This window comes from Orbilia oligospora (genome assembly GCF_000225545.1).
Source record: "Orbilia oligospora ATCC 24927 unplaced genomic scaffold scaffold00004, whole genome shotgun sequence".
NCBI classification, from domain to species: Eukaryota; Fungi; Ascomycota; class Orbiliomycetes; order Orbiliales; family Orbiliaceae; genus Orbilia; species Orbilia oligospora.
The window spans coordinates 1,844,703-1,867,124 of record NW_011645561.1 but is presented as its reverse complement, the minus strand read 5'-3'; the positions used below and the strand labels follow the sequence as shown (position 1 = coordinate 1,867,124).

The window sequence follows — 22,422 nt, the reverse complement described above, 5'->3', positions numbered from 1 at the left end:
TATTGACCAGTAAAACTTAGTCGATAAGCTGGCCCCAGTTTAACTGCCGCTGGTACGAAAAGAGGCCGCCTCCGACCCCGCTGTTTTGGTTTAGACCAACCAAATAGCTTAGGTTATAAACAATTAGGCCGTAGGTTCCATGGATCGATTAAAAGTACGTATCTGGGGAACTACGCGATCGAGCCTCTTACAGTACCAGGCCTGGAGCGCAAGACCGGAGAGCGGCGGGCGCGATATCGATAACAATATATATCTTCGATAGCAATTTTTGCACCTATGATATTATAGGGCTACGGTTATGCTGGAGAACTGGTCCCTTAGGTGTAGACCCATCAAACCACAGGGGTGTCCAGATCCTTCATTCAAAAGCGGGCCGTTTCGTTAGTTTGTATTAAATAGACAAACGGACTGGGATAGTGAACTAACCTGCGGGATATCAAGACTCCATGCATCGTACGATGCTAGTAAAATACTTGGGATAACATCTAATCCATTCCGAGATTCGGCTCCGTCAATAACGTCCATGTTGTAATTCTATTACCCAACACATACGTACGAGAATTCTGTACAAGGCAACGTCCCTTTCATCGACCATGCTCGAGTACCCACAGACAATCATGTGTAACATCAATGATGTATGTTCGAGTGATATCGTGATACATTGTTCCCCCGGCCCTTTAATGTTTTGATTACGTATACGTGTACATCTCGTAGGCTGATTCTTGTTACTATTGTACTTGTATACTACGTATACGTTAAATTTACTTGTACATGTGGGAACTCTAAATTGAAGCCTTTACACGTTGATTAATATATTTAGACTATCTCAGATTTTCTTTTTCCTCTCCTTTATTATAATGACTCTTATTATATATTAATACACTTATTAATATATTATCTGATCTTAAAACACCATGGAGTTTGTAAAGAACAACTGCATGGGTTACTTAGGTGGCTGTCTAGGAATAAACCCATCTTGTAGCTTCCATGGACCCAGTCTAATATGTCATTCATGGTTGGCAATATAAGGATGATTTACCTTTTTTGTTTCGTAGTTTCTTCTAGTGATAGCGCGATTTGATGCACCCGAATAATTAGATTCATTATTCGATATACAGGCCACCCATATGCCTTATGTTTAATCTCAGCTCCATGTATATGGGCTTACGAAGATCGTGTAATAGAATAAACGCTAGCTTTGGGCCGAGACTATTTCGATACGGAGCCTGCCTCTCGATTATTTCACAAGAATACTAGGCTAAAATCTAGATCAGACGGCAAGATGATAGATTCAGACACTAGGAAAATTTATTAGTATGTAGGATGAGTATGCATATAGAGTTGATATGTAGATATACCGGACGGACTGTAACTGAGTACGGTGATATATATCGATGTCAAGTATGCTATTTGGAACAGCCTGGTGTTAGTTCTCGAGATGTTTGACGAGTTCGCTTCGTTTCCATTTCATATTGTACAGTACGGTATGATATCCTGTGATTGAATACGATAGAGCCCTGGATGTTGTGCTTTTGGCAAACTTATAGATATCAGCGGCTAGTACATGCATATCGCATGGCGTCGATGAACCGTATTTCTTTAGTAAGATGCAGTAGCTAGGTGTTCGAGTTAGTTGAGATTTGAAGTACTTGATACGTTGGTTTACTATACAAGGTGTACTGAGGTGGGTCTATCTCAGCGTTCTTTTGTCTGGTCATTCTCAACTCCAGCTCCGATTACATATAGCATCACCAACATCTAGATACGAGGCTGCACCAACCACTGGATTCCGAATACCACTAGCCAAAAATCTACTCGGTTGTAGCATACTATAATAAATAACTACTTCTAGCGGTTGAGCTTGTCAAGGTAACATATTCACAATCATCAATGCAACGAAGTGATGATTTTTAGCTAATTCTTATATTCCCGTATCATATTGGGATATATGCAGCCTCAACCGAACCCCCCAAAGTCATGTGCTGGCTTTTCCAATGGTTCACCAAGGTCAGGGGAAAAAATCATTTCCAAATCCATTTACATCAAATTTCATCATATGTTCTGACACCGTTCAATCCAGTGCCGTCATTTCACCCTCCGTGAACTCAGCGAGTTCGACATGTACAAATACCGCTGCCAGTGCCCAGTGGTCATCAACAACACTCGTGTCCAACGAGTCGAGGGCGAATGCTACATCTGTGAGCTAAAGGCCGAAGGTAGAATCGGAGAAAGGGAATGGCAAGAGGAATTGGAGAGGATGAACAAACATGTCCTGGAGAAGGGTCCGGATCTTAACACTATCAGGGTTTCCTAGCTTGAGGCCCTGGATCTCAAGAGTGGCTAGGGGTGGTCGTTTGTGGAGAAGGGTTTCCCTTTGCAGATATATGCGTCTGCATATTTTATAAATACTATCGATAACAGTGCCAGGGGCATCTTATCGTCTTGAGCTCTCCTATGCGCATGTGCTCCTCCTATCAAAAAGACAAAAATGTTGTCTGATAACGGCACGATTCGGTATCGATCCACGAGCTATTAGGCCCCGTTCCGATTAATCGAGTTTCCTCTACGTTTCGCTCTTTTCCAAGATATTGATACTACCCGGACTTGAGTCAAGCGCTAGCCCGATGCTGGACGTCATAGATCATACCTTGGGATGCCATGCTCCCATAACACCAGACTTCTTGTAGTCAAACAAGGAATTGATAGCCGCCTCCAACCTCTCCTTTCAGATTCTATTATCGATGTCCACGAAATAAACCACGACTAGTACGGTAGTAGTACGTTACCCGATTCGCGGGCTGAACTGAGTCGTGAGCAATCACAATCACAAAAAGCCCATGGGCATGAGCATGGTGGGTACTCCATGTGTATGCAAGTCACAGCACCCATTGCCAGAGCTTAAACCAATCCTGGCCACTCATGTCAGCCCGAGTTTCGAATTTCCAGTTAGTTCTCTTATGAACCCCGCACAAATGCAAAGCCAGCCGGCTTAGCTGTACGTAGTAGCTGCACATACACGGTACATAAGTAAGTACATACGCACATCCTTAAGTAGCCAACCGGAGAGCGGGTCGTGTGATCAGGCCAACCTAGTCAAGAACCCGACATCCGATTCGATTCGAGCCCATCATGGTGATTCCAGCATTGCCTTTGTGTTGCCTTGCCGGCCGTGGGACGGATGAGATGTGTGTCTGGACCCTTTAAAATCACCCGAACCTGCATGAACATACATGGCTATCAGGCAAACCCTTTGCCGAATTTTTCTGTTGGAAGCCGGTCTGTATGCATCCTTGAGAGGTGTGTGTGTATGTGTATGTGCATCTGCGATATCGATGGAGAGCTGATATCAAAGATATCTTTTTGGCTCTCGTTTAAAAACCCTCTGATTCAGGACTACTATCGATAGCGATGTGATATCACACGAAGGTTAGTACTAACAAGCTACAAGTGCGCAGGTAGTGACCCGTGAAAGTTAACAAGAACATGGAATTGCCGCTCACCCTTGCTGGATGGCTGACTTGCCCCAAGTCATATGCATCCCTTGACAGACTTCCACTTCGGACAAAACTCCCCGAGCTCTGCGTATTCAAATTTTCACCTACATAAGTTTGGAACATAAACACCCATAAGGAGGAAATAAGAAGCCTTGCGGAAAAGGATGGTCCGGGAACATAAGTTTTTTCGGAATAGTTGAAGCTTTATAAAGTAGGGCCCATTCGCCCCCCGGATTTTCATTCAAGGTCTTGGATTTCTCTTCTCGTTTGTACTTTGTATATAAAGGATGATGCGGTATTCCTGCGTCATGACGCTAGACTGTACCTATAGCACAATTATTATCCACCATTGCGATATCTTCGTTTCCTTGTACATATTCACGAAATTTGGGAGAAAAGGAACCTTGTCAAAGATAAGAACCTCAACGACGGGCTGTTATCAGAAAGCCACATATTTTTCCGACTCGGCCTAGTTCGCTGTTTTATTCATTTTCAAGTTGCAAATTAGATCGCATCTCTATCCTTCGAACTTGTCCATTGATATCGATATTCTACCATTGCAATTGCAATTGTCGCTTTTCAGAAGATAGCGAAACTTATTACTACAATTCGAAAGAAACCGCTACTACTACTATTGCTACTCGAGAATCCGGCAAATGGCATCGATATTAGGGAATTACGGCACATTCGACCAGAGAACGAACTATGTCCTCGTCGATGAGTAAATACGCCTTTTTGGAACCCCAAAAATCCCAACAATATACTAACAAATCCCCACAGAATCGGCGAAAACTGCAACCTCTTCCTCGCCCGCCCTCTAATTGGGCCTCTGGTATTCGAAAACACAGCTTCAGATGCTAGAGATCATTGCGCCAACGAGCGCAACTTCCTCTCATGGCTCCGATTGTCATCATACCTCGCCATCGTTTCCGTTGCCATAATGACGACCTTCCATTTTACATCCGAACCGACAGAACTTGAGAAGAGGATTGCATTCCCGCTAGGGTTGGTATTCTGGCTACTCGCAATATTGAGTCTTGCCTGCGGTGTGGGAAACTACTTGAAAACGGTGAAGCAATATAGTAGGAAGGTAGCGCTGGTGCAGTCTGGATGGAAGACACAGTTGGTAAGTCCCTAATTGTATTTTTGGTCTTTTAAATACCGATAGATCTTGCGATTGTTAGAGATGCTAACAAACCGTATCATAGCTCGGAGCGGTTGTCGCAGGCACAGTAATCTGCTGCTGTGTACTCTTCCTAGTGAACAATGCCCTCAACGATCACGAATAGAGAAAGCTAGGCCGTCTAATCGGAATAAATCAACCAATTTCTTTAAATCATGTCCAGAAACCTCGCCAGTTACTTCTCAGCACTTCGTTACCCCAACTAAACCAACCTTCCGTCAGATTCCGAGCGAATATTTCACAACACCGAGGATCAGAATTCGGCAGATACGGCTTGATGATACCCTTCAGACAGGGTTTGCGAGAATGGATATCCGGTGTTGCAAATATGACTTTATCTTCCAGCTTTTGTCTATCGTTATTATCACTCGATGCTAGACTGGAAGGTCTAGTGGCGGATAACGGCCGCGCGAGTATGAGGGTTTCATACGGCTTTCGGGCTGGGTGTTCGAGATCAAATATTGGTTCTCCATGAACTGTGATCTTGACCCAAGTCCACTCCGCTACCATCTCTACCCTCCAAGCTGGGAACAGCTTTTCGAGCAGAAATGTTCGCCATTTGGTGCTGTTGGTCATCCAGATACCGACTATCCCGCCGTCGCAGAGGGAATCTGTGACATTGAGTTTGAACAGGTCGTATACATTGAATGTGGAGGTTTTGTACGAGTCCTTATGTTTTGCACGTTTGGCGGAACGGTTATTCCATGGGGGATCAAGAACGACGAAGTCGAAGCCTGGTGTATTTGACGATTTCCCAAATGCAGACCTAAACACTGGCAAAGTGCTCGTGAAGGGTCCGAGGAGGAAAGAGCTTTTCGGAGGGATCATGTATTCATATTCCTTGTCGATAGTGATTTTTAGCGTCATCCAGTCGGATAGCGGATTGTGGTGAATTGATCCGTAGATATCAACCAAGGATATGGCTTGTAATGACACTGGGACCAAGTCGACTTGTGTATCCGTATCGTGGTACGAGATCCATGCTGCTCCCAAATTCTCTTGGAATGCTAGGAGATCAGGTTCTCCACTGTAAACATCATCTGCCAATTGAACATCTGGATCGTTTATCAACGTGTTTTGTAATTGCTCTGATAATCGTAGGGGGAGATGTTGACTGTATTCATTTTGAAGGCGGGCCAAATTGGTCTTGATCCATTCTCTCTTTTTTGTGTGACGCTCCGCCAACGCTGGGTCAAACGGTTCACCAGACTGAGGCTCCGGAATGACCAACGGCACGGTAAGAGGCGCCTTTGAGGGTTTCCGCTGGAGGAAGTACGGCGATGATAGCGATGATACGATGTCGATGAGGACAACTTCGTCGGTCGGCTGGCCGTGGATAATGCCGTTCGATGGCTGTTGCATTATTAATATTGGGCTTTGGGGGGCTTGTTTAGAGTTGAATGTTTCTGATTGGTCTTCTCATGCGGTTGTGTTTGGGCCGAGGTCCATTCGTTCAGGTTGTTAGGTCAAGGAAGGCAGGCGGCGGATTCAAGACCAGGTCGGAATCCGTCCCACTGCTCTTCAAACCAAACAACAAACAGACGTCAGGGGAATCCGAATTCTCAAACAGAGGCAGCCGCGATGGAGTTCATGAGCAACATCTCGTCGGGAATCGACGACAATAAACCCAGTTTGTTCGGTATGTCGGTCATCAGGAGGTCCAGGTCAGGGACAGGGCAAACGCTAACACCGCGACCGTCTTTTGCGCGTCACAGAACTCGTCTCTGAACAACAGCTCCGTGATCTATTGGAGCCGTCTATAAGATACCTTCTCGCCATAATAACCCAACGATATCCCCGATATCTAATTCACATCGTCAACCGATTCGATGAAGCCTACGCTATTGCTATGCTCCTGGTGGAGCGACATTATTTGAAAGCCTGGAATGGCAGTTTTACGGAGAACTTCTACGGCATCAAGCGGGAGAGGGTATTGACGGTGAATGAACTACCATCAACAAACAGAACGGCACCGGGTTCGTTGAGGGAGGCTACAAAATTGGGCGAATTGGACAGTTGGAAAGCATTGTTTGTTATCGTAAGGATTTTGATGATGACAAGTTTTGAAATTGGATGGACGGACAGACGGAACTGATACGGCAACTTTGTACAGGTTGGAGTACCATATCTCAAGCGGAAACTCGATGATTTATACGAAATAAATGCCGGGGGAGCAGCACATAACCTCTTTACAAATTACCGACCGCGGGAGGAGGAACCGGATGAGAATGTAGGACATCCCCTCCATTTGATAGCCTTCAGGATGCAACTGACGCCTCATTTTTATAGGCTACCGCTACAGAGAAGATCATGCATAAGCTGAAAATTGGGTTCCGAAAAGCATATCCAGTGATCAATGCTGCATATTATCTCTCCATGCTGGGTTTCAACCTAGCATATCTCTTTAATAAATCATATTATCATACACCGTTCGATTATATGGTGGGGTTGAGAATGCGAAGGCTTACAGAGGCCGACCATGTTAGTCTCTTCTTCCTTTCGAGAAAGCTAGAAAGGGATGTTAATGCTAACAATTTATTCTAGCGGGCATACCAGTTATTGAAAGCGAAAAACAGGAAGCCGGGCCTGGCTCCCATCCTTAGCTGGTGGACTATGTTCTCGCCAAAAGTATTCACACGAGTCATTTTACCGAAGCTACTAGACTCCCTCAAAGTCCTTCTTCCAACATCGATATTTTTTCTTAAATTCCTTGAATGGTGGTATGCATCAGACTTCGCACGCCAGCTGTCATCGAAGACGTCGGCGGCAATCGAACTATCGCGACCCTCTGTGCCAGCACCACCGCCAGCAGAAGACAAACGCAAGGAAGCGAGCAAGAAGCTTGTGGAACTGCCAAAGGACTCAAAGATTTGTGCAATCTGTAGCAATGAGATGACAAACCCTGCTGCTATCCAGACCGGGTTTGTATTCTGCTACCCTTGTGCATATAGATGGATCGAAGATGATGTGGGGCCATGGTGCCCTATCACGGGTGCTAAGCTTCTTGGTGGATCGGAGGGTCTGCGACGGATAATGGTATAGGGTATAAATGTTTTATTTGCTATATTTCATAATGGTCTTTTGGGAACGACGTTGGGCAGCAGTATTGCATTGAGCGACTATCCTGAGCTTTTTTTCATTTTTCATTTCATTTTATTTTTATTTCTCTGTTCATTGGCTATTCTGTGATCCTTACTTACTTACTATACATATTACTATCACAATGAGTTTGGTTGGTCCTTATTTACTGCAAGCTTGCTGTTTACGCTGATCTAGAGACGTTTTTACAGGTTGTTTCTGTTTCTTGCTTTTATGCATGCGTACCTGGCCTGCACATGATGTACGATTACACCGATCCAAAACTTCAATCCACAGCGATGCCGCACAAATTCTAGAATTCTGCACTACCCCCCAACCAAAATTCCTACCAATTGACGACCCCCATCTCCACTCTTCAGTTACATAATTCTACTGTCGTCTGCGAGATTCGGCTGGAACTGCAGGGTTCAGAGCTTTCAGCCGAGCTCCAACGCGCAAAAGAAGAAGCAAAACGGCGAACAGGAAAAAAAAAAAGTTGTAGGCGGCCAGGCAGGCAAGCTTGCAAGGCAAGGCAAGACAAGACAAGACAAGGCCGGGCAAGTCAATGGGAGTCTAAATAATTTTTTTCTGATCGTGGACCAAAATTTTTTTCTTCCTTCTTTCTCTCTCCTCTCCCTCTCCCTTCTCCTATCCTCCCTCCCTTCATTCATTCCTTTGTCAAAGCCCCTCGAGATACCTCCTCGAGCCAATCCAGCAGCAAGCTCTGGAGTGCAACAAACCAATTGACAAAGGAACGGACGAAACGGACGAAGGAAACGGCAAAGAAGATATCTCGGTATCGAGACAGAGAGAGAGAGAGAATAGGATCTCCTAAAGCATCACCTCCAGGTTTGTGATCATGACCCTGACCGAGTGCGGCTTCTGGAGAAAAGAATGTGCTTGGCCCTGTTGTTCATGCTGTTGTCACATTGACTGCAATTGTAATATTTGATGTTGGCGGAATGGAGCCATGGACTTGAGAATTCGATCATGAATCTGATTTGACTGGATTTGAGCATGCCGCTGACAAGCCGAGTGATATCACGTTGCATGCAGCCTACCGACATCCTTAAATCCCCACACCTTCAAAAAGAAAAACAGGAACCCACATTTATATGCATTGGCCCTTCAAGATCGATCGATATTGCGATCTGGAGCTTTAATAAACCACCTTTTAAACATCCCAGGCTTTTCTCCATAAACCTTCATCAAACATTCCATAATATCATCTATACTAGCTAAAAAGATTCCAAAATGACCTCACAATCTTCCAACAACCCCACGTCGCCCCGCCTTCCACCCCACCAAATGCGCAATGCCGCAGGGGCATCTCCAAGTCCAGCTACGGGCTCGGTCCTGGCAGAAAACCCAGAACCTGTGGTTACTGTCGCAGTGCCGCCAGATTACCCACATCCACCTGTTACTGCTAGAAACTTGACCAGTGATGGTCAATTGGCTGATGGTACCAGTGACGATGAAGGGCTCATGGCGCTCGAGTTCCAGGACGGGAGCGTTTACCAAGGGTACAGTTTCGGCGCTCAGAGAAGTGTCAGCGGAGAGATGGTTTTCCAGACTGGTATGCTGTCGCCGTAATAATTCCTATGATTAAAAAGAGTAGTAACTTACATAATTGAAATCTTGGTTAGGCATGGTCGGATATCCTGAGTCCATAACAGACCCTTCGTACCGCGGCCAGATTCTCGTGATCACGTTTCCATTGGTTGGAAATTATGGTACGTTCCTACCATGCAAAATTCATTAAAATAATATATTGTAGAAACAATTAGTTAATAAAATTGGTACAGGTGTCCCAAAACGTGAAGATGTCGACCTTTTAACCGCAGACCTACCAGCATACTTTGAATCCAATCAAATCCATATTGCAGGTCTCGTCGTTGCCTCTTACGCCGGCGAAAACTACAGCCACTACCTTGCCTCGAGCTCTTTGGGCACATGGCTAAAGGAGCAAAATGTTCCCGCTATCTACGGTGTCGATACAAGGGCGTTGACGAAGAAGATCCGCCAGCAGGGTAGCATGTTGGGGAAGCTTCTGCTACAAAAGAAAAATTCTAGACTCAGTGAATTGGCCAGCGACGTTGGTGCTCTATTGAACTGGCCATCTGACAAGTCGTGGCGAGATCACTTTGAAACTGTTGACTGGGTAGATCCAAACCAGAAGAACCTGGTTGCCGATGGTGAGTTATGAAGCCACTCCCTCCACTCCAAATTACACAAGCTAACGTGCTGTAGTTTCAATCCGTGAGCCAAAGGTCTATACCCCGCCAGCAGAATTGGCACAGAAGACATCTTCAGGTGAACCGCTCAGAATTTTGTGCGTCGATGTTGGTATGAAATACAACCAGATCCGCTGCTTCCTAGCTCGTGGATTTGAGATCAAAGTTGTTCCCTGGGACTACGACTTCCCAACTCTGGAAGCCGGGAAGTACCATGGTCTTTTCATCAGTAACGGTCCAGGTGACCCAGCCATGCTGGATGTCACTGTCAAGAACATTCAGATTGCCTTGAAAGAAGACAAGACCCCTGTCTTTGGTATCTGTTTGGGCCATCAGCTTTTGTCCAGGGCCACTGGTGCGTCTACAAAGAAGATGAAATTCGGTAACAGAGGTCACAATATCCCTTGCACAAATATGATCTCTGGCCGTTGTTATATTACCTCCCAGAACCACGGTTATGCGGTGGATACCACCACTCTAGCCGAAGGATGGCAGGAGCTCTTCGTCAATGCGAACGATGGGTCGAACGAGGGTATCTACCACGTTTCGAAGCCACAGTTCAGTGTTCAGTTCCACCCTGAGAGCACTCCCGGACCTAGGGACACAGAGTTCTTGTTCGACGTATTCCTAGATGCTGTCAAGAAGAGCACCGAAGACCCTGAGAAGTACCTCAACCAAGCAATTGTCTTCCCCGGCGGTCTCAAGAAGGACAACATTGAACGTTCTCCACGAGTCTATGTCAAGAAAGTATTGATCCTAGGCAGTGGTGGCTTGAGTATTGGACAAGCTGGAGAGTTCGACTACTCTGGCAGCCAAGCCATTAAAGCCCTAAAAGAAGAAGGGATCTATACTATCCTTATCAACCCCAACATTGCCACTATCCAGACATCAAAGGGTCTAGCAGACAAAGTTTACTTCCTCCCAGTTACTGCGGACTTCGTCAGGAAGGTCATTAAACACGAGCGCCCAGATGCTATTTACGTTACATTCGGTGGTCAAACCGCTCTCCAGGTCGGTATTCAGCTCAAAGATGAGTTTGAAGAACTCGGTGTCCAAGTTTTGGGTACACCTATCAATACCATTATTACTACTGAAGATCGAGAGCTTTTCGCCCGTAGCATGGAGCAGATCGGTGAGAAATGTGCCAAGTCAGCTTCAGCTTCTACTGTCGAGGAGTCCCTCAGAGTGGTTAAGGATATTGGATTCCCTGTTATCGTTCGTGCTGCCTACGCTCTCGGTGGTCTGGGCAGTGGATTCGCAGATAACGAGGAAGAGTTGGTTGATCTTTGCAATAAAGCCTTTGCCGCTAGCCCCCAGGTCCTGATTGAGAAGAGTATGAAGGGCTGGAAGGAGATCGAGTACGAGGTTGTTAGAGATTGTCAAGATAACTGTATTACCGTTTGTAACATGGAGGTAAGTTACATATTATTCGCGGACCGATATCAATGACTTTTTACTGATTATTCTGCAATAGAACTTCGATCCCTTGGGTATCCATACTGGAGATTCTATCGTCGTGGCTCCTTCACAAACGCTCTCTGATGATGACTATAATATGCTGCGAACCACAGCTGTGAATGTCATCCGTCACTTGGGCGTCGTCGGAGAATGCAACATCCAATATGCGTTAAACCCAACATCTCGGGAATACTGCATTATTGAAGTGAATGCACGTCTGTCTCGTTCCTCGGCTTTGGCGTCTAAGGCGACTGGTTATCCGCTTGCATTCGTCGCGGCGAAACTTGGTCTGGGTATCCCTCTTAACGAGATCTCGAACTCTGTGACTAAGGTTACCTGCGCATGTTTCGAGCCATCGCTTGACTATGTCGTCGTCAAGATTCCGCGATGGGACTTGAAGAAGTTTACTCGCGTCTCTACACAGCTGAGTTCGTCCATGAAATCTGTTGGAGAAGTTATGAGTATTGGCCGAACATTCGAAGAAGCCATTCAAAAGGCAATTAGAGCCATTGATTACCACAACCTTGGGTTCAGCGAAACCCAGGCTCTCATGTCTATTGACCAAGAACTTCAATTCCCATCTGACCAGCGTCTCTTTGCTATTGCAAATGCAATGCATGCCGGATATGAAGTCCATAAGATCTGGGAAATGACAAAGATCGATAAGTGGTTCTTGAATAGGTTGATGGGACTTATCCAAGCTGGTAACATTTTGAAGAAGTTCACACCGGCAACAATTCCAGCTGGGTTGTTCCGTATGGCCAAGCAACTCGGTTTCTGCGACAGGCAGCTTGCGAACTTTTGGGGGAGCAATGAGCTTGCTGTTAGACGGGCTAGGGTTGATCAGGGTATCATGCCTTGGGTGAAGCAGATTGATACTGGTGAGTAGTAAACCCTTGCATCTAAGGGTACTGGATCAAGCTAACTTGGTATGCAGTTGCGGCCGAATTCCCTGCCTTCACAAATTATCTATACCTTACATACAATGCCAACGAACACGATGTTACTTTCGAGGACCAGGGTATCATGGTTCTTGGATCTGGTGTTTACAGGATCGGATCTTCCGTTGAGTTCGATTGGTGCGCCGTCAGAGCAGTCAGGACTCTGAGAGAGCGTGGAGTCAAGACTATCATGGTCAACTACAATCCGGAAACCGTCAGCACAGATTACGATGAGGCCGACAAGTAAGTTAATAATTGTCTACTTCTTGATTTAAATATGTACTAATCAAAAAAAATCAGGCTTTACTTCGAGAACATCAATCTCGAAAGCATCCTTGACATTTATAACCTTGAGAGCTCAAGCGGTGTAATCTTGTCTATGGGTGGTCAAACCCCGAACAACATCGCCCTCCCACTCTACCGTCTCAATGTTAAGATCCTCGGTACTTCACCTGAAATGATTGATACCGCAGAAAATCGCTTCAAATTCTCCCGTATGCTTGACCGAATAGAAGTCGATCAGCCTGATTGGAAAGAACTTACCAGCATTGAGGAAGCCAGTGCTTTCTGCGACAAGGTTTCGTTCCCAGTGTTGGTTAGACCATCATACGTTCTTTCCGGCGCAGCCATGAATACCGTCTACTCGAAGGACGATTTGGCAAGCTACCTCCAGCAAGCCGTTGAGGTTTCAAGGGAACATCCAGTCGTTATCAGCAAATACATCGAGAACGCCAAGGAGATTGAGATGGACGCCGTTGCAAAGGATGGTAAAATGATTATGCACTTCATCTCTGAGCACGTCGAGAACGCTGGTGTTCACTCTGGTGATGCTACATTGATTGTTCCCCCACAGGATCTTGATCCAGAGACCGTTAGACGTATTACAGAGGCTACCCGCAAGATCGGAAACGCCCTGAATGTTACTGGACCTTATAATATCCAGTTTATCGCAAAGGATAACGAGATCAAGGTCATCGAGTGTAACGTCAGAGCCTCGAGATCTTTCCCATTTGTTTCTAAGGTTATGGGAGTTGACTTGATCGAAATGGCCACAAATGCGATTATTGGTGCTCCAGTTGATGCGTACCCAGCTGTCAACATTCCACAAAACTATGTCGGTGTCAAGGTCCCACAGTTCAGTTTCTCTCGCCTCTCCGGCGCAGATCCTGTTCTCGGTGTTGAAATGGCCTCGACTGGTGAAGTCGCATCCTTTGGTCGTGACAAGTACGAGGCTTACCTTAAGGCCATGCTTTCGACTGGCTTCCAACTTCCTAAGAAGAGCGTTTTGTTCTCTATTGGAAGTTATAAGGAGAAGGTCGAACTCTTACCTTCGGTCAAGAAACTCCACGAATACGGCTTCAAGATCTTTGCTACCACTGGTACTGCAGATTTCCTAGAAGCCAGTGGTGTTCCAGTGAAGTTTTTGGAGGCGCTCACAAACGAGAAGGATGGCCAGAAGTCCGAGTACTCCCTCACTCAGCATTTGGAAAACAATTTGATTGACTTGTATATCAATTTGCCTTCTGCCAACCGTTTCAGACGTCCTTCGAACTATATCTCACAAGGGTACCGAAGTCGTCGTCTTGCAGTCGATTTCCAGACTCCACTCGTCACCAACGTCAAGACAGCTAAGTTGTTGATCGAAGCTATTATCAGAAACTATGAGCTTGAGATCTCGACTGTTGATTACAAGGCTAGCCACCTCACTGCCATGCTACCCGGTCTTGTAAACATTGGCGCATTCGTTCCTGGGTTGGCTAAGGCGGGAAGCCGTGACTTCGAGAAGGTCATGAAGGCATCTGCTGCAGCCGGTTTCTCAATGGTTAGAATCATGCCCTTGGGTTTGGAAAACTCATTGACGGATGCTAGAGCCCTCAGCACTGCACATTCCAATGCTAGGAAGGCTGCCTACTGTGATTTCAATTTCTCAGTTGCCGCTACCACCACCAATGCTAAGCAGTTGACCAGCTTAATATCCGAAGTTGGGTCTCTCTTCATTCCGTTCAACCATTTCTCTGGTAACTTCAATAAAGTAGCTGCGGTTACCACTCACTTCGAATTCTGGCCTACCAACAAGCCAATTGTTACAGATGCGAAGACAAGCGATTTGGCTTCCATCTTACTTTTGGCCAGCCTCCACAGCAGGAACGTGCATATCACTAGCGTAACTTCAAAGGATGATATCAAACTCATCGCTCTTAGCAAGCAGAAGGGGTTGCAAGTTACCTGCGACGTTGCAATTTATGCGCTGTTCCTGTCGCAAGACGAGTATCCACAGTGTGCAGCTTTGCCCACAAAGGAAGACCAAGCAGCACTTTGGGAACATATGGATATCATTGACTGCTTCTCTACCGGTAGTCTTCCATACCAGCTCTCGCTTGATGTGAAGGGATCTGGATCCGCCGTTCTTGGAATTGCGGAGGCCCTTCCTTTGCTCTTCACTGCCGTTGCGGATAAGAGGCTGACGTTGGAAGATATCACGAAGAGGTTGAGGGATAACCCGATGGAGATCTTTGACCTTCATGAGCAGCCGCAGTGTGCTATTGAAGTCAACCTTGATCGTGGTGTTCACATCCAGGAGCATGATTCTTGGTCACCATTCGCTGGTAAAGTTCTCAAGGGATCTGTTGAGAGAGTCGTATTCGAGGGCGAGACTGCTTGCCTGGACGGTATCCTCATCGCAGATGGCACAGTTGGAAAGGACATGTCTTCGTCAGGACCTCGACCAGCTCCAACGGTCAAGTCTCCACCTATCATGCCCCTTCAGGGAGGAAGACGGGAGTCGAATGCAGGCGCAAGCGGCTACTCACAGTTCAAGAGACCAAGTACCGCTGGCGGCCCAAGTCTCGAACACCTCGACCTCGACGGTCCAAGAGCACCTTCCTCCAGCCACGGTCAAGACATCGTCCGTTCCTCCGGTTTATCACCCTATAACCTCCTCCAACCGGAGAAACAAGTCTCCCCAGCCCTCTACGAGTTAGTCTCCCGCTCTCCATTCCGTAGACGTCATATCCTCTCCGTCAATCAGTTCAACCGTAGCGACCTACATCTTCTTTTCACCATCGCCCAAGAGATGCGTACCGCTGTGGAAAGATATGGAGTTATCGACCTCCTCAAGGGTAGAGTCTTATGCACGATGTTCTTCGAGCCATCAACTCGTACCTCCGCCTCCTTCGACGCAGCAATGCAACGTCTTGGAGGTCGTACGATCCCCATCTCAGCTGATATGTCAAGCACTCAAAAGGGTGAAACTCTTCAAGACACAATCCGCACATTAGCATCTTACGGCGACGGTATCGTCCTTCGTCACCCGTCCGAAGCTAGCGCCGAAACAGCTGCCCGCTTCTCACCGGTGCCCATTATCAACGGAGGTAACGGAAGCAAAGAACACCCAACCCAAGCATTCTTGGACCTCTTCACCATTCGTGAGGAACTAGGAACTGTAAACGGTCTCACCGTCACTTTCATGGGTGATCTCAAATACGGCCGAACAGTGCACAGTCTGGCAAAACTTCTGTTGCACTATGACGTTCGTATTCAATTCGTCTCTCCTAAAGAATTGTCCATGCCCGAGGATGTGAAGAAGGAGATACAGACCCATGGTAGCCTGTTGGGTGAATATAGTGAATTGACACCGGAGATCATCGGCCGCAGCGATGTACTTTACTGTACTCGTGTGCAGAAGGAGAGGTTTACCGACCTTTCTGAGTTCGAGAGGTTGAAGGATTCGTTCGTCGTTGATAACAAGGTCTTGAAGCATGCGAAGGAGCACATGGTCATTCTACACCCGTTGCCGAGGAATTCTGAGATCAGTGAGGAGGTAGACTTCGACCAGAGAGCGGCATACTTTAGACAGGTAAGTCCTTTGTTCCAAATTTTTTCTCTTTCGAGTATTACGATTTTATGTGCCAAAAAAAAAATACTAATTTTTTTCTCTTTTCTTCTAGATGAGGTATGGATTGTTCACAAGAATGGCCATCTTAGCTAGTGTCCTGTTGTAAAGATCTAGGAATCAGTACCGGGATATAAATGAAGGAGGATACGTACATACATACTAGGAGGGCATTGTAGAAAGCCTTATAAGCTATGACTTAGTAGCTAGAAAAGTTCATGGAATTCATTTTGGCGTTTTCACCAGATATAAGCCCCCCAAAAAAAAGAAAAGTTTACGAAATGATTTGAAGTTGTGCTACCTACGTAGCTACCATTCAAGTACGAGGTAAAGAAAGCTGCATCGAGAATTTAAACACAATGTATATTAAGTATAGAGAGAATCAACTATTCCTCGAAGGGTGTTTGGTAATTAGTCGTTCGTGTGTATATATAAGGATAAAGTTAACGTTGAAACTAACTGGGACAAATTCGAATCTACGAGCTTAAGGCTGGCTATGCTAGGACAATTTTTATTAATGATTAAATTTAATGCCTGATCACTTAAGATTCGTTATGGTGTGTTCAGCACCGTCTAACAACTAGGCTAAAGTACTATTACGGTCTAGGAGTCAATGCACAAAAGTTTTCATGTTTTCTCTTAATTCGTATTCCACTTCATTCGACAAGATAGCTGAGCTGTTAACTACATGTCGGCTGCATGCTCTGTGCACGTGATGGCGCGTCTGAAAAGAGAGATAAGGATATAGATAGACAGCAGCAAGGTGTAGCATCGGCGTGTGATAAAAATGCTCATCCATGCATCCACTCATCTGTGCACGTGGATTTGTTGATACCTCTTTTGATATCATCATCAATAGAGAAAAACAGAAAGACATGACTATAAAACAGAAACAAACAAGCTGCCCATAATATCAGGGATTCTGAGAACATTGGCTGTCATAATGATGATGCGTCAGCCGCAGTAACTTCAAGAAGGCCTTAGGGAGGTTGTTAAAAAAAAAAAGCAGTGCAAACACATAGAATAAAAAACAGCATAAACAATAGCGCTAGAAAAATATGAAAAAACACAAGTGATAGTCGTCGTTTGGTATCGCAGTTAGGGAACCTCTTGTCCTCTTGGGGATACACCATAGGATTCTCGTATGTTTATCCAGTGATGCTTCGTGAGATTTGATGGTGGTGACAAGGAGGGTGGAAACAGGGAGAAAATAGATGGGGCCGGAGAAGTTAGGCGTTGGTCCTGTGGGGGGGACCGTTGTAGCTCTGGCCGCGTCGGCCGCCGTGTTGGTTGGGGCCCCTTGGCCGGTTCGAACCGCTGCCACGTCCGCCGGACCCGGAGCGTCCGCCGGATCCGGAGCGGCCGGGCTGCCCTCCGCTGTTGGAACGTGGTTCCCTGTATTGCCCGCGGTTCTGGTGGCGGTGCTGGCCCTTCAGTTTTGCCTCGTAACCCGGAGGCACCGGGAAGGTCTTCGCCTCGGCCATGCCGGGAAGCTTGACCCGGATTGTGGTTGGAACCCCATCCTCGGCGTCGTCTGGGCCAAAAATGGCCCGAGACCGAATCTCATGGTCTCGTAGACGGGACTTGTCTTTGCCACGTCGTGGGGGGTTGGCAGGTGGGGTGCTCATCACCCCACCTGGGAAGGCCCTGGTGGTAGTGGGAAGACACACTGTGGGTGTCGACCCGAACTCCTGCTGGAACGCCATCTCCTTGAACTCCTCCTCGGTTGGGAGGGTGTTTGGCAGCTCTGGCTGCGAGACGACGGCTGGTGCGGCCTGGACGGGGACCGGGTGAGGCAGGGAGGCCAAACGCGGCAAGGAGACCTTGGGTTTCCCCTCGGTGGCTCCTTGGAAGGCAGGTTTGCTAATGACCTGCAAGGTGATGTCCGCGGCAGCCGGGGCACAAGGTTGAGGCCTCTTTGCCTCTTGCCGCTTCTCCCAAGCGGCCCGGGAGACCTCATGCTCCCGGTGAGCCCTTTCCCTCCTCTCGTTGTAGGCATCCCTGCCCCAGGATGCCCAGTTCTTCGACTCGCCCAATGACCGAGTCGGTTCGCGCCACCGAGGGGCGGCTTCGGTGTCTTGGAGGGCAAAATCCCTCCAAGAACCGCCAGCCGCACCCTTGATGGCGCTCTTGACTCGGTCAAAGCGCTCGTCGTCGGCGGTCGGCTTCTTGGCCTGTATGGTGGCCCTTGGCTCCTTCTCGTCGGAGCCGCCGAAATTGTAGGACGTTGGGGCCACCTCCGTCGGCATGGTCTTGGCCTCCTGTGCGTAGAAGGCGTCGAACCCCTTGTCCAACCTTGGGTCCCCCCCTTTGGAGACGCTGTCCATATTGACAGCCCAGACCAACTGCTTGTATGTCGTCCTGGTTCCTGGGACGAAATCATTGCCCCTTGGGCCTCGTGCAATTAAACGCAAGTTTGGAATGGTGGCCGCAATGGCCCGGACATCGACCTCGTTTTTGGTCGCGGGAGGTGGGGAGATGCTCGGCTCCTCTGGTAGCTTGACGGTTGTTGCCTCAGCGTTAGCTTTGGCCGGCTTGACCTCGGCATCCTGAGCCTTCTCAGGAGCCTTGGCTGCAAGCTCCTCGGGTGCACGGGATGGAGTTCCAAGAGACGCGTCTGTCTTGCTCTCATTGGGGGCCCAGGTCGCCTGTGAGAAGGTAGGTTTAGTTAGCATTGTGTTGTGTAAAGTAGAAGACGATGGGAGGAGCAGCTTACCTTTTGCGAGCCTTGTGGCTGCTGACCATCTTTGTTGGTCGGGAGGAACATCGAGAAACTCTTGACGTGAGTCTCTGCAGCAGTTGGTGTCCAAGGTGAGGGCTTCATGACGCCATTACGCTGCCAGTCCTTCGGAATCTCAACGGGATGTTGTTGCTTCTCTTGGCTGGAAGCAGGAAGGGAAGCACTCGATGTGGTTATTTGGTCACCAACCTTGACAGAAGAATAGGCATTCACCATTGGAGAGCTTGCTTGAGACATCTCTTCGTGAAACTCGGGGTGAGGATGATGGGGGAGATGAACGGAGTGAGGAGGAAGATGAGAAGAGACTTGATGAGAGGAAGAAGCTTGATGGGAAACAACAGGAGGATATGGACTCTGGTTGGATCCGTTGCTAGTTTGCTGATTCGAGAGAGGATGAGAAGGAGGAGGAGGATGAGATGCAAACCTGGAGGAGCTAGGATGATGAAAGTTACCTTGCTCCGGAGCTGGACGGTGATGATTTCTGTTGTCGTAATGACGCGAAGGAGGAAGAGGATGAGAATTGGAGCTCGCAGGAGGATACTGAGAGTGACCAGTGACAGAATGGGGATGTGGATGTTCCACGTAACGATGGAAATGAGAGCTGTTAGCAAAGCTAGAAGAAGGCTGAGAGAAGTTATTAGGCGGTGCCTGATACTGATGCTGATGATGAGGTGAAGCTTGGAAGCTGTTAGAAGGCTGGAAAGAAAATGGGAGCGATGGAGATGAAGGTTGGATGGAGGTGGAAGAAGAGTTTATGGGAGGTGGAGGGAGGTTAGTGTTCTGAGAAGGAGCAGGAGCAGGAGGGGGGGGAGGAGGATAAAGACTGTGGGATGCGTTGCTGTGTTTCTGAATGGGAGACAGAGGTTGTGTTGCTGTTGTTGTGGTTTGGACTAATCCCTGTGTTTGTGGCTGTTGTTGTGGCTTGAATCCATTCATGTTGTTACCATTCAATGCAGGTGGCTTGTGCATGTCAGATATGTCTGGCTTTTCTGTAGATTCTCCAGCTGCTACCTGGCCGCCGATATTCGCGCCACTGCTGTTCTCAACCACCGGAACCTCAGCATCCTGGCTCTTCTCAGTTTTACTTGCAGCATCTGCTTTCATCTTTTCATCCAATTCAGCTAGTTTCTTTTGTATCCTTAACTTTTTCTCTTCTTCGGCTGCAGCTTCTTCAGCAAGTCTTCGTGCTCTAGCTTGTTCTCTCGCATCTCTCATAACTCTTTTTTGTGCCTCTACAGGATTCTCGCCAGGTTCTGCTACGATTGGTTCTTGCTCGGGAGCAATGGCAACAGGAGCGACGGGAGCGACGGGAGCCACAGCATCCGAAGGCGGCATTGTAGGCTGAGGGCCGAGGGTACTAAGACGGTGGAGCCTAGGATCGCCACCAGGGCTGACATAAAGGGGACCTTGGTTTGGTCGCTGATGAGTTGAATCCGCTGCCCCACTTTCAGAAATCGTGACGACATTGCCACTAGCAGGTGGATGTCGATTATCCCATGCATTCGACGAAGCATCGCTTAACCCTGTAGATCTGATGGAACCCGAGCGACGTCTTCCCATATCCAAAGGTCCAGCTGTAGAACCGGGGAAATGATCGTGGTCTGATCGTTGGAAACGAGTATGGTGATGGAAAGACATATCATGTTCATGCTCTTTTCCACCGGGGCGCTGGAGCAGCGAAGTCGGACGAACACCTGGGCCTTCATTCCTCGAATTCCGTCTAGCCTGATCTCTACTCCGATTTGCTTCTCCAATGGGATCAAAATGCCCTGTTTCCGAATTAAAGAGAGCACTAGGCGATTGACTCGACTGTCTATCCCTCCATGACTGCCTATTAAAGTCGTCCAATCCAACTTCCTTGGGCGAGCGAGTATTTACTAACATGGGTCGGTTATTCGGAGGAGGTGGACGTCCAGGATATTGTCCGAAGGGTGGTGCAACTGGCAGAGGCGTAGGAAATTGTCCAGACGGTACTGAGGCCCAAGGTGTCTTCGAAGGTGGCATGCTAGGGATAAATTCCGGTTTCCTGGGTACATGCTGGTCGAGAGATTTAGATGGGAGTGAAGGGCTCGCGGAAGCTATGCTAGGGCTCGAATGCGAAGCGTGCAAGGATCTCTGCTCTTTTAAGGCTGCTGTTCCTATCTGTTTCTCAAAAGCAGAGATAGCCGCTTTCGGTGTTTCGGCATCTAGTGTGACTTTTGTACCATCATTCCATTCGATTGTGTCTGGCGGAACCCAGTTGTCGTCTTCATCATCGATGTCGGCCCATTTAGCCTCTTTGCTATCTTCGGTGTGTAGACGTTCAGCCATATGTATCCCCACTTTACTGAGCTCTTCGTCGGTGTATTCTTTTGCGGGTATAGGCGCGGGTGCTAAAAAAAAACAACCTGATATCAGAAAAATTGTCCCTTCCAATATCCGGGCGCTCTTAATACTAACGTTGATTTCGATTCCAAACCGACGGGATGGTACCTCCTTTGCCACCCAACTGACCGATGCCGCCTATTCTCGAACCAGATGGGCCTATCTTACTAACTAGTCGTGGTTTTGCGGCCGAGGCGGAAGTCGCTGCTGCTCCGGAAACGGTCCCTTTCGAGCCTATATCCAATTAGTCCTAATGTTCACATATACTTGATAGAGAGCCCCATACCCTTATCTAAAGACAAAGTAAGCTTCCCGTTCCCCGTTTGAGTGGGTGCAGCGGAGGCATTCCCTGAAAGAAAAGCCTTGTTTAACGACATCGACTTTACGGCTGGCGGTTTCCTCGGAGCGGCGACCTTCTGTGCTGTGGGTTTATCGGCGCTCTTGATGGACTCGGTGCCGCTCGCTCCCGCAGGGCTATCATCACGTTTATCCTTTATCGAAGAGTCCTATTAGATGGCAGTTAGCCTCCAGGTTCCATTGCGCATATGTCGGGAGTGTATCGACCGGACGTACGTTGGGAGTGTTTGATTCGGTAACCACACCGTTGCTGCTGACTGCACCCTTGTTCGCGTTTGATTCTTCCCCAGAGACGACGGCAGCTTCCACACCGTGAGCATTTGAAAGTGTCGTTACTCCATCAGCGCCGGTTGTCGAATTGACAACCGACTGCACTAAGCGTGGGTCCACATCTTGAGTAAGGTGCTCTGCCATAACACTATTATTCACTTTCTATAACAAGTCGAAGGATTGATAAATGGTTAGCGGGTGTTTATTTTTGGGGGCTAAAAAATCAACAAAAAGAACCAAAAAATAGAAAAATATCAAAAATATGGTAGGGTTAAAAAAATGGTTGTACGGCGATCAAGAACAACAGTCGAAAACAATAGAGGTATATGTCTGGTACTCGGAAATGAGCTGAATAGAAGGTGATAATCTGGACAGAGTCAGAGGTTCAAAGCGCCAGGCACATCCCCAGAT

At 47.5% G+C, this 22,422-nt stretch overlaps 6 protein-coding genes across 6 annotated transcripts; 4 read left to right on the top strand and 2 right to left on the bottom strand.

The window, feature by feature from the left end:
* Positions 1–1,977: 1,977 nt before the first annotated feature.
* On the top strand, positions 1,978–2,314 carry AOL_s00004g550 (uncharacterized protein; the record flags this gene model as incomplete). The annotated part of the gene is made up of 2 exons (XM_011119199.1): positions 1,978–2,007; positions 2,081–2,314. The coding sequence occupies 2 exons, from the start codon at positions 1,978–1,980 to the stop codon at positions 2,312–2,314; spliced, it is 264 nt and encodes an 87-aa protein (XP_011117501.1).
* Positions 2,315–4,150: 1,836 nt separating this feature from the next.
* On the top strand, positions 4,151–4,783 carry AOL_s00004g549 (uncharacterized protein; the record flags this gene model as incomplete). Its single annotated transcript, XM_011119198.1, has 3 exons — positions 4,151–4,215; positions 4,275–4,620; positions 4,703–4,783. The coding sequence occupies 3 exons, from the start codon at positions 4,151–4,153 to the stop codon at positions 4,781–4,783; spliced, it is 492 nt and encodes a 163-aa protein (XP_011117500.1).
* A 47-nt stretch (positions 4,784–4,830) lies between these two features.
* On the bottom strand, positions 4,831–6,039 carry AOL_s00004g548 (uncharacterized protein; the record flags this gene model as incomplete). Its single annotated transcript, XM_011119197.1, has 1 exon — positions 4,831–6,039. One exon carries the CDS (start codon positions 6,037–6,039, stop codon positions 4,831–4,833), a length of 1,209 nt encoding a protein of 402 aa, XP_011117499.1.
* Positions 6,040–6,258: 219 nt separating this feature from the next.
* Positions 6,259–7,719, top strand: AOL_s00004g547 (uncharacterized protein; the record flags this gene model as incomplete). The annotated part of the gene is made up of 5 exons (XM_011119196.1): positions 6,259–6,316; positions 6,393–6,715; positions 6,791–6,907; positions 6,967–7,158; positions 7,222–7,719. The coding sequence occupies 5 exons, from the start codon at positions 6,259–6,261 to the stop codon at positions 7,717–7,719; spliced, it is 1,188 nt and encodes a 395-aa protein (XP_011117498.1).
* Positions 7,720–9,009: 1,290 nt separating this feature from the next.
* Positions 9,010–16,389, top strand: AOL_s00004g546 (uncharacterized protein; the record flags this gene model as incomplete). Its single annotated transcript, XM_011119195.1, has 8 exons — positions 9,010–9,331; positions 9,402–9,488; positions 9,561–9,950; positions 10,006–11,402; positions 11,464–12,328; positions 12,385–12,631; positions 12,689–16,244; positions 16,336–16,389. 8 exons carry the CDS (start codon positions 9,010–9,012, stop codon positions 16,387–16,389), a joined length of 6,918 nt encoding a protein of 2,305 aa, XP_011117497.1.
* A 1,120-nt stretch (positions 16,390–17,509) lies between these two features.
* On the bottom strand, positions 17,510–22,155 carry AOL_s00004g545 (uncharacterized protein; the record flags this gene model as incomplete). Its single annotated transcript, XM_011119194.1, has 5 exons — positions 17,510–18,928; positions 18,997–21,392; positions 21,460–21,618; positions 21,671–21,890; positions 21,958–22,155. 5 exons carry the CDS (start codon positions 22,153–22,155, stop codon positions 17,510–17,512), a joined length of 4,392 nt encoding a protein of 1,463 aa, XP_011117496.1.
* Between the last annotated feature and the right edge of the window lie 267 nt (positions 22,156–22,422).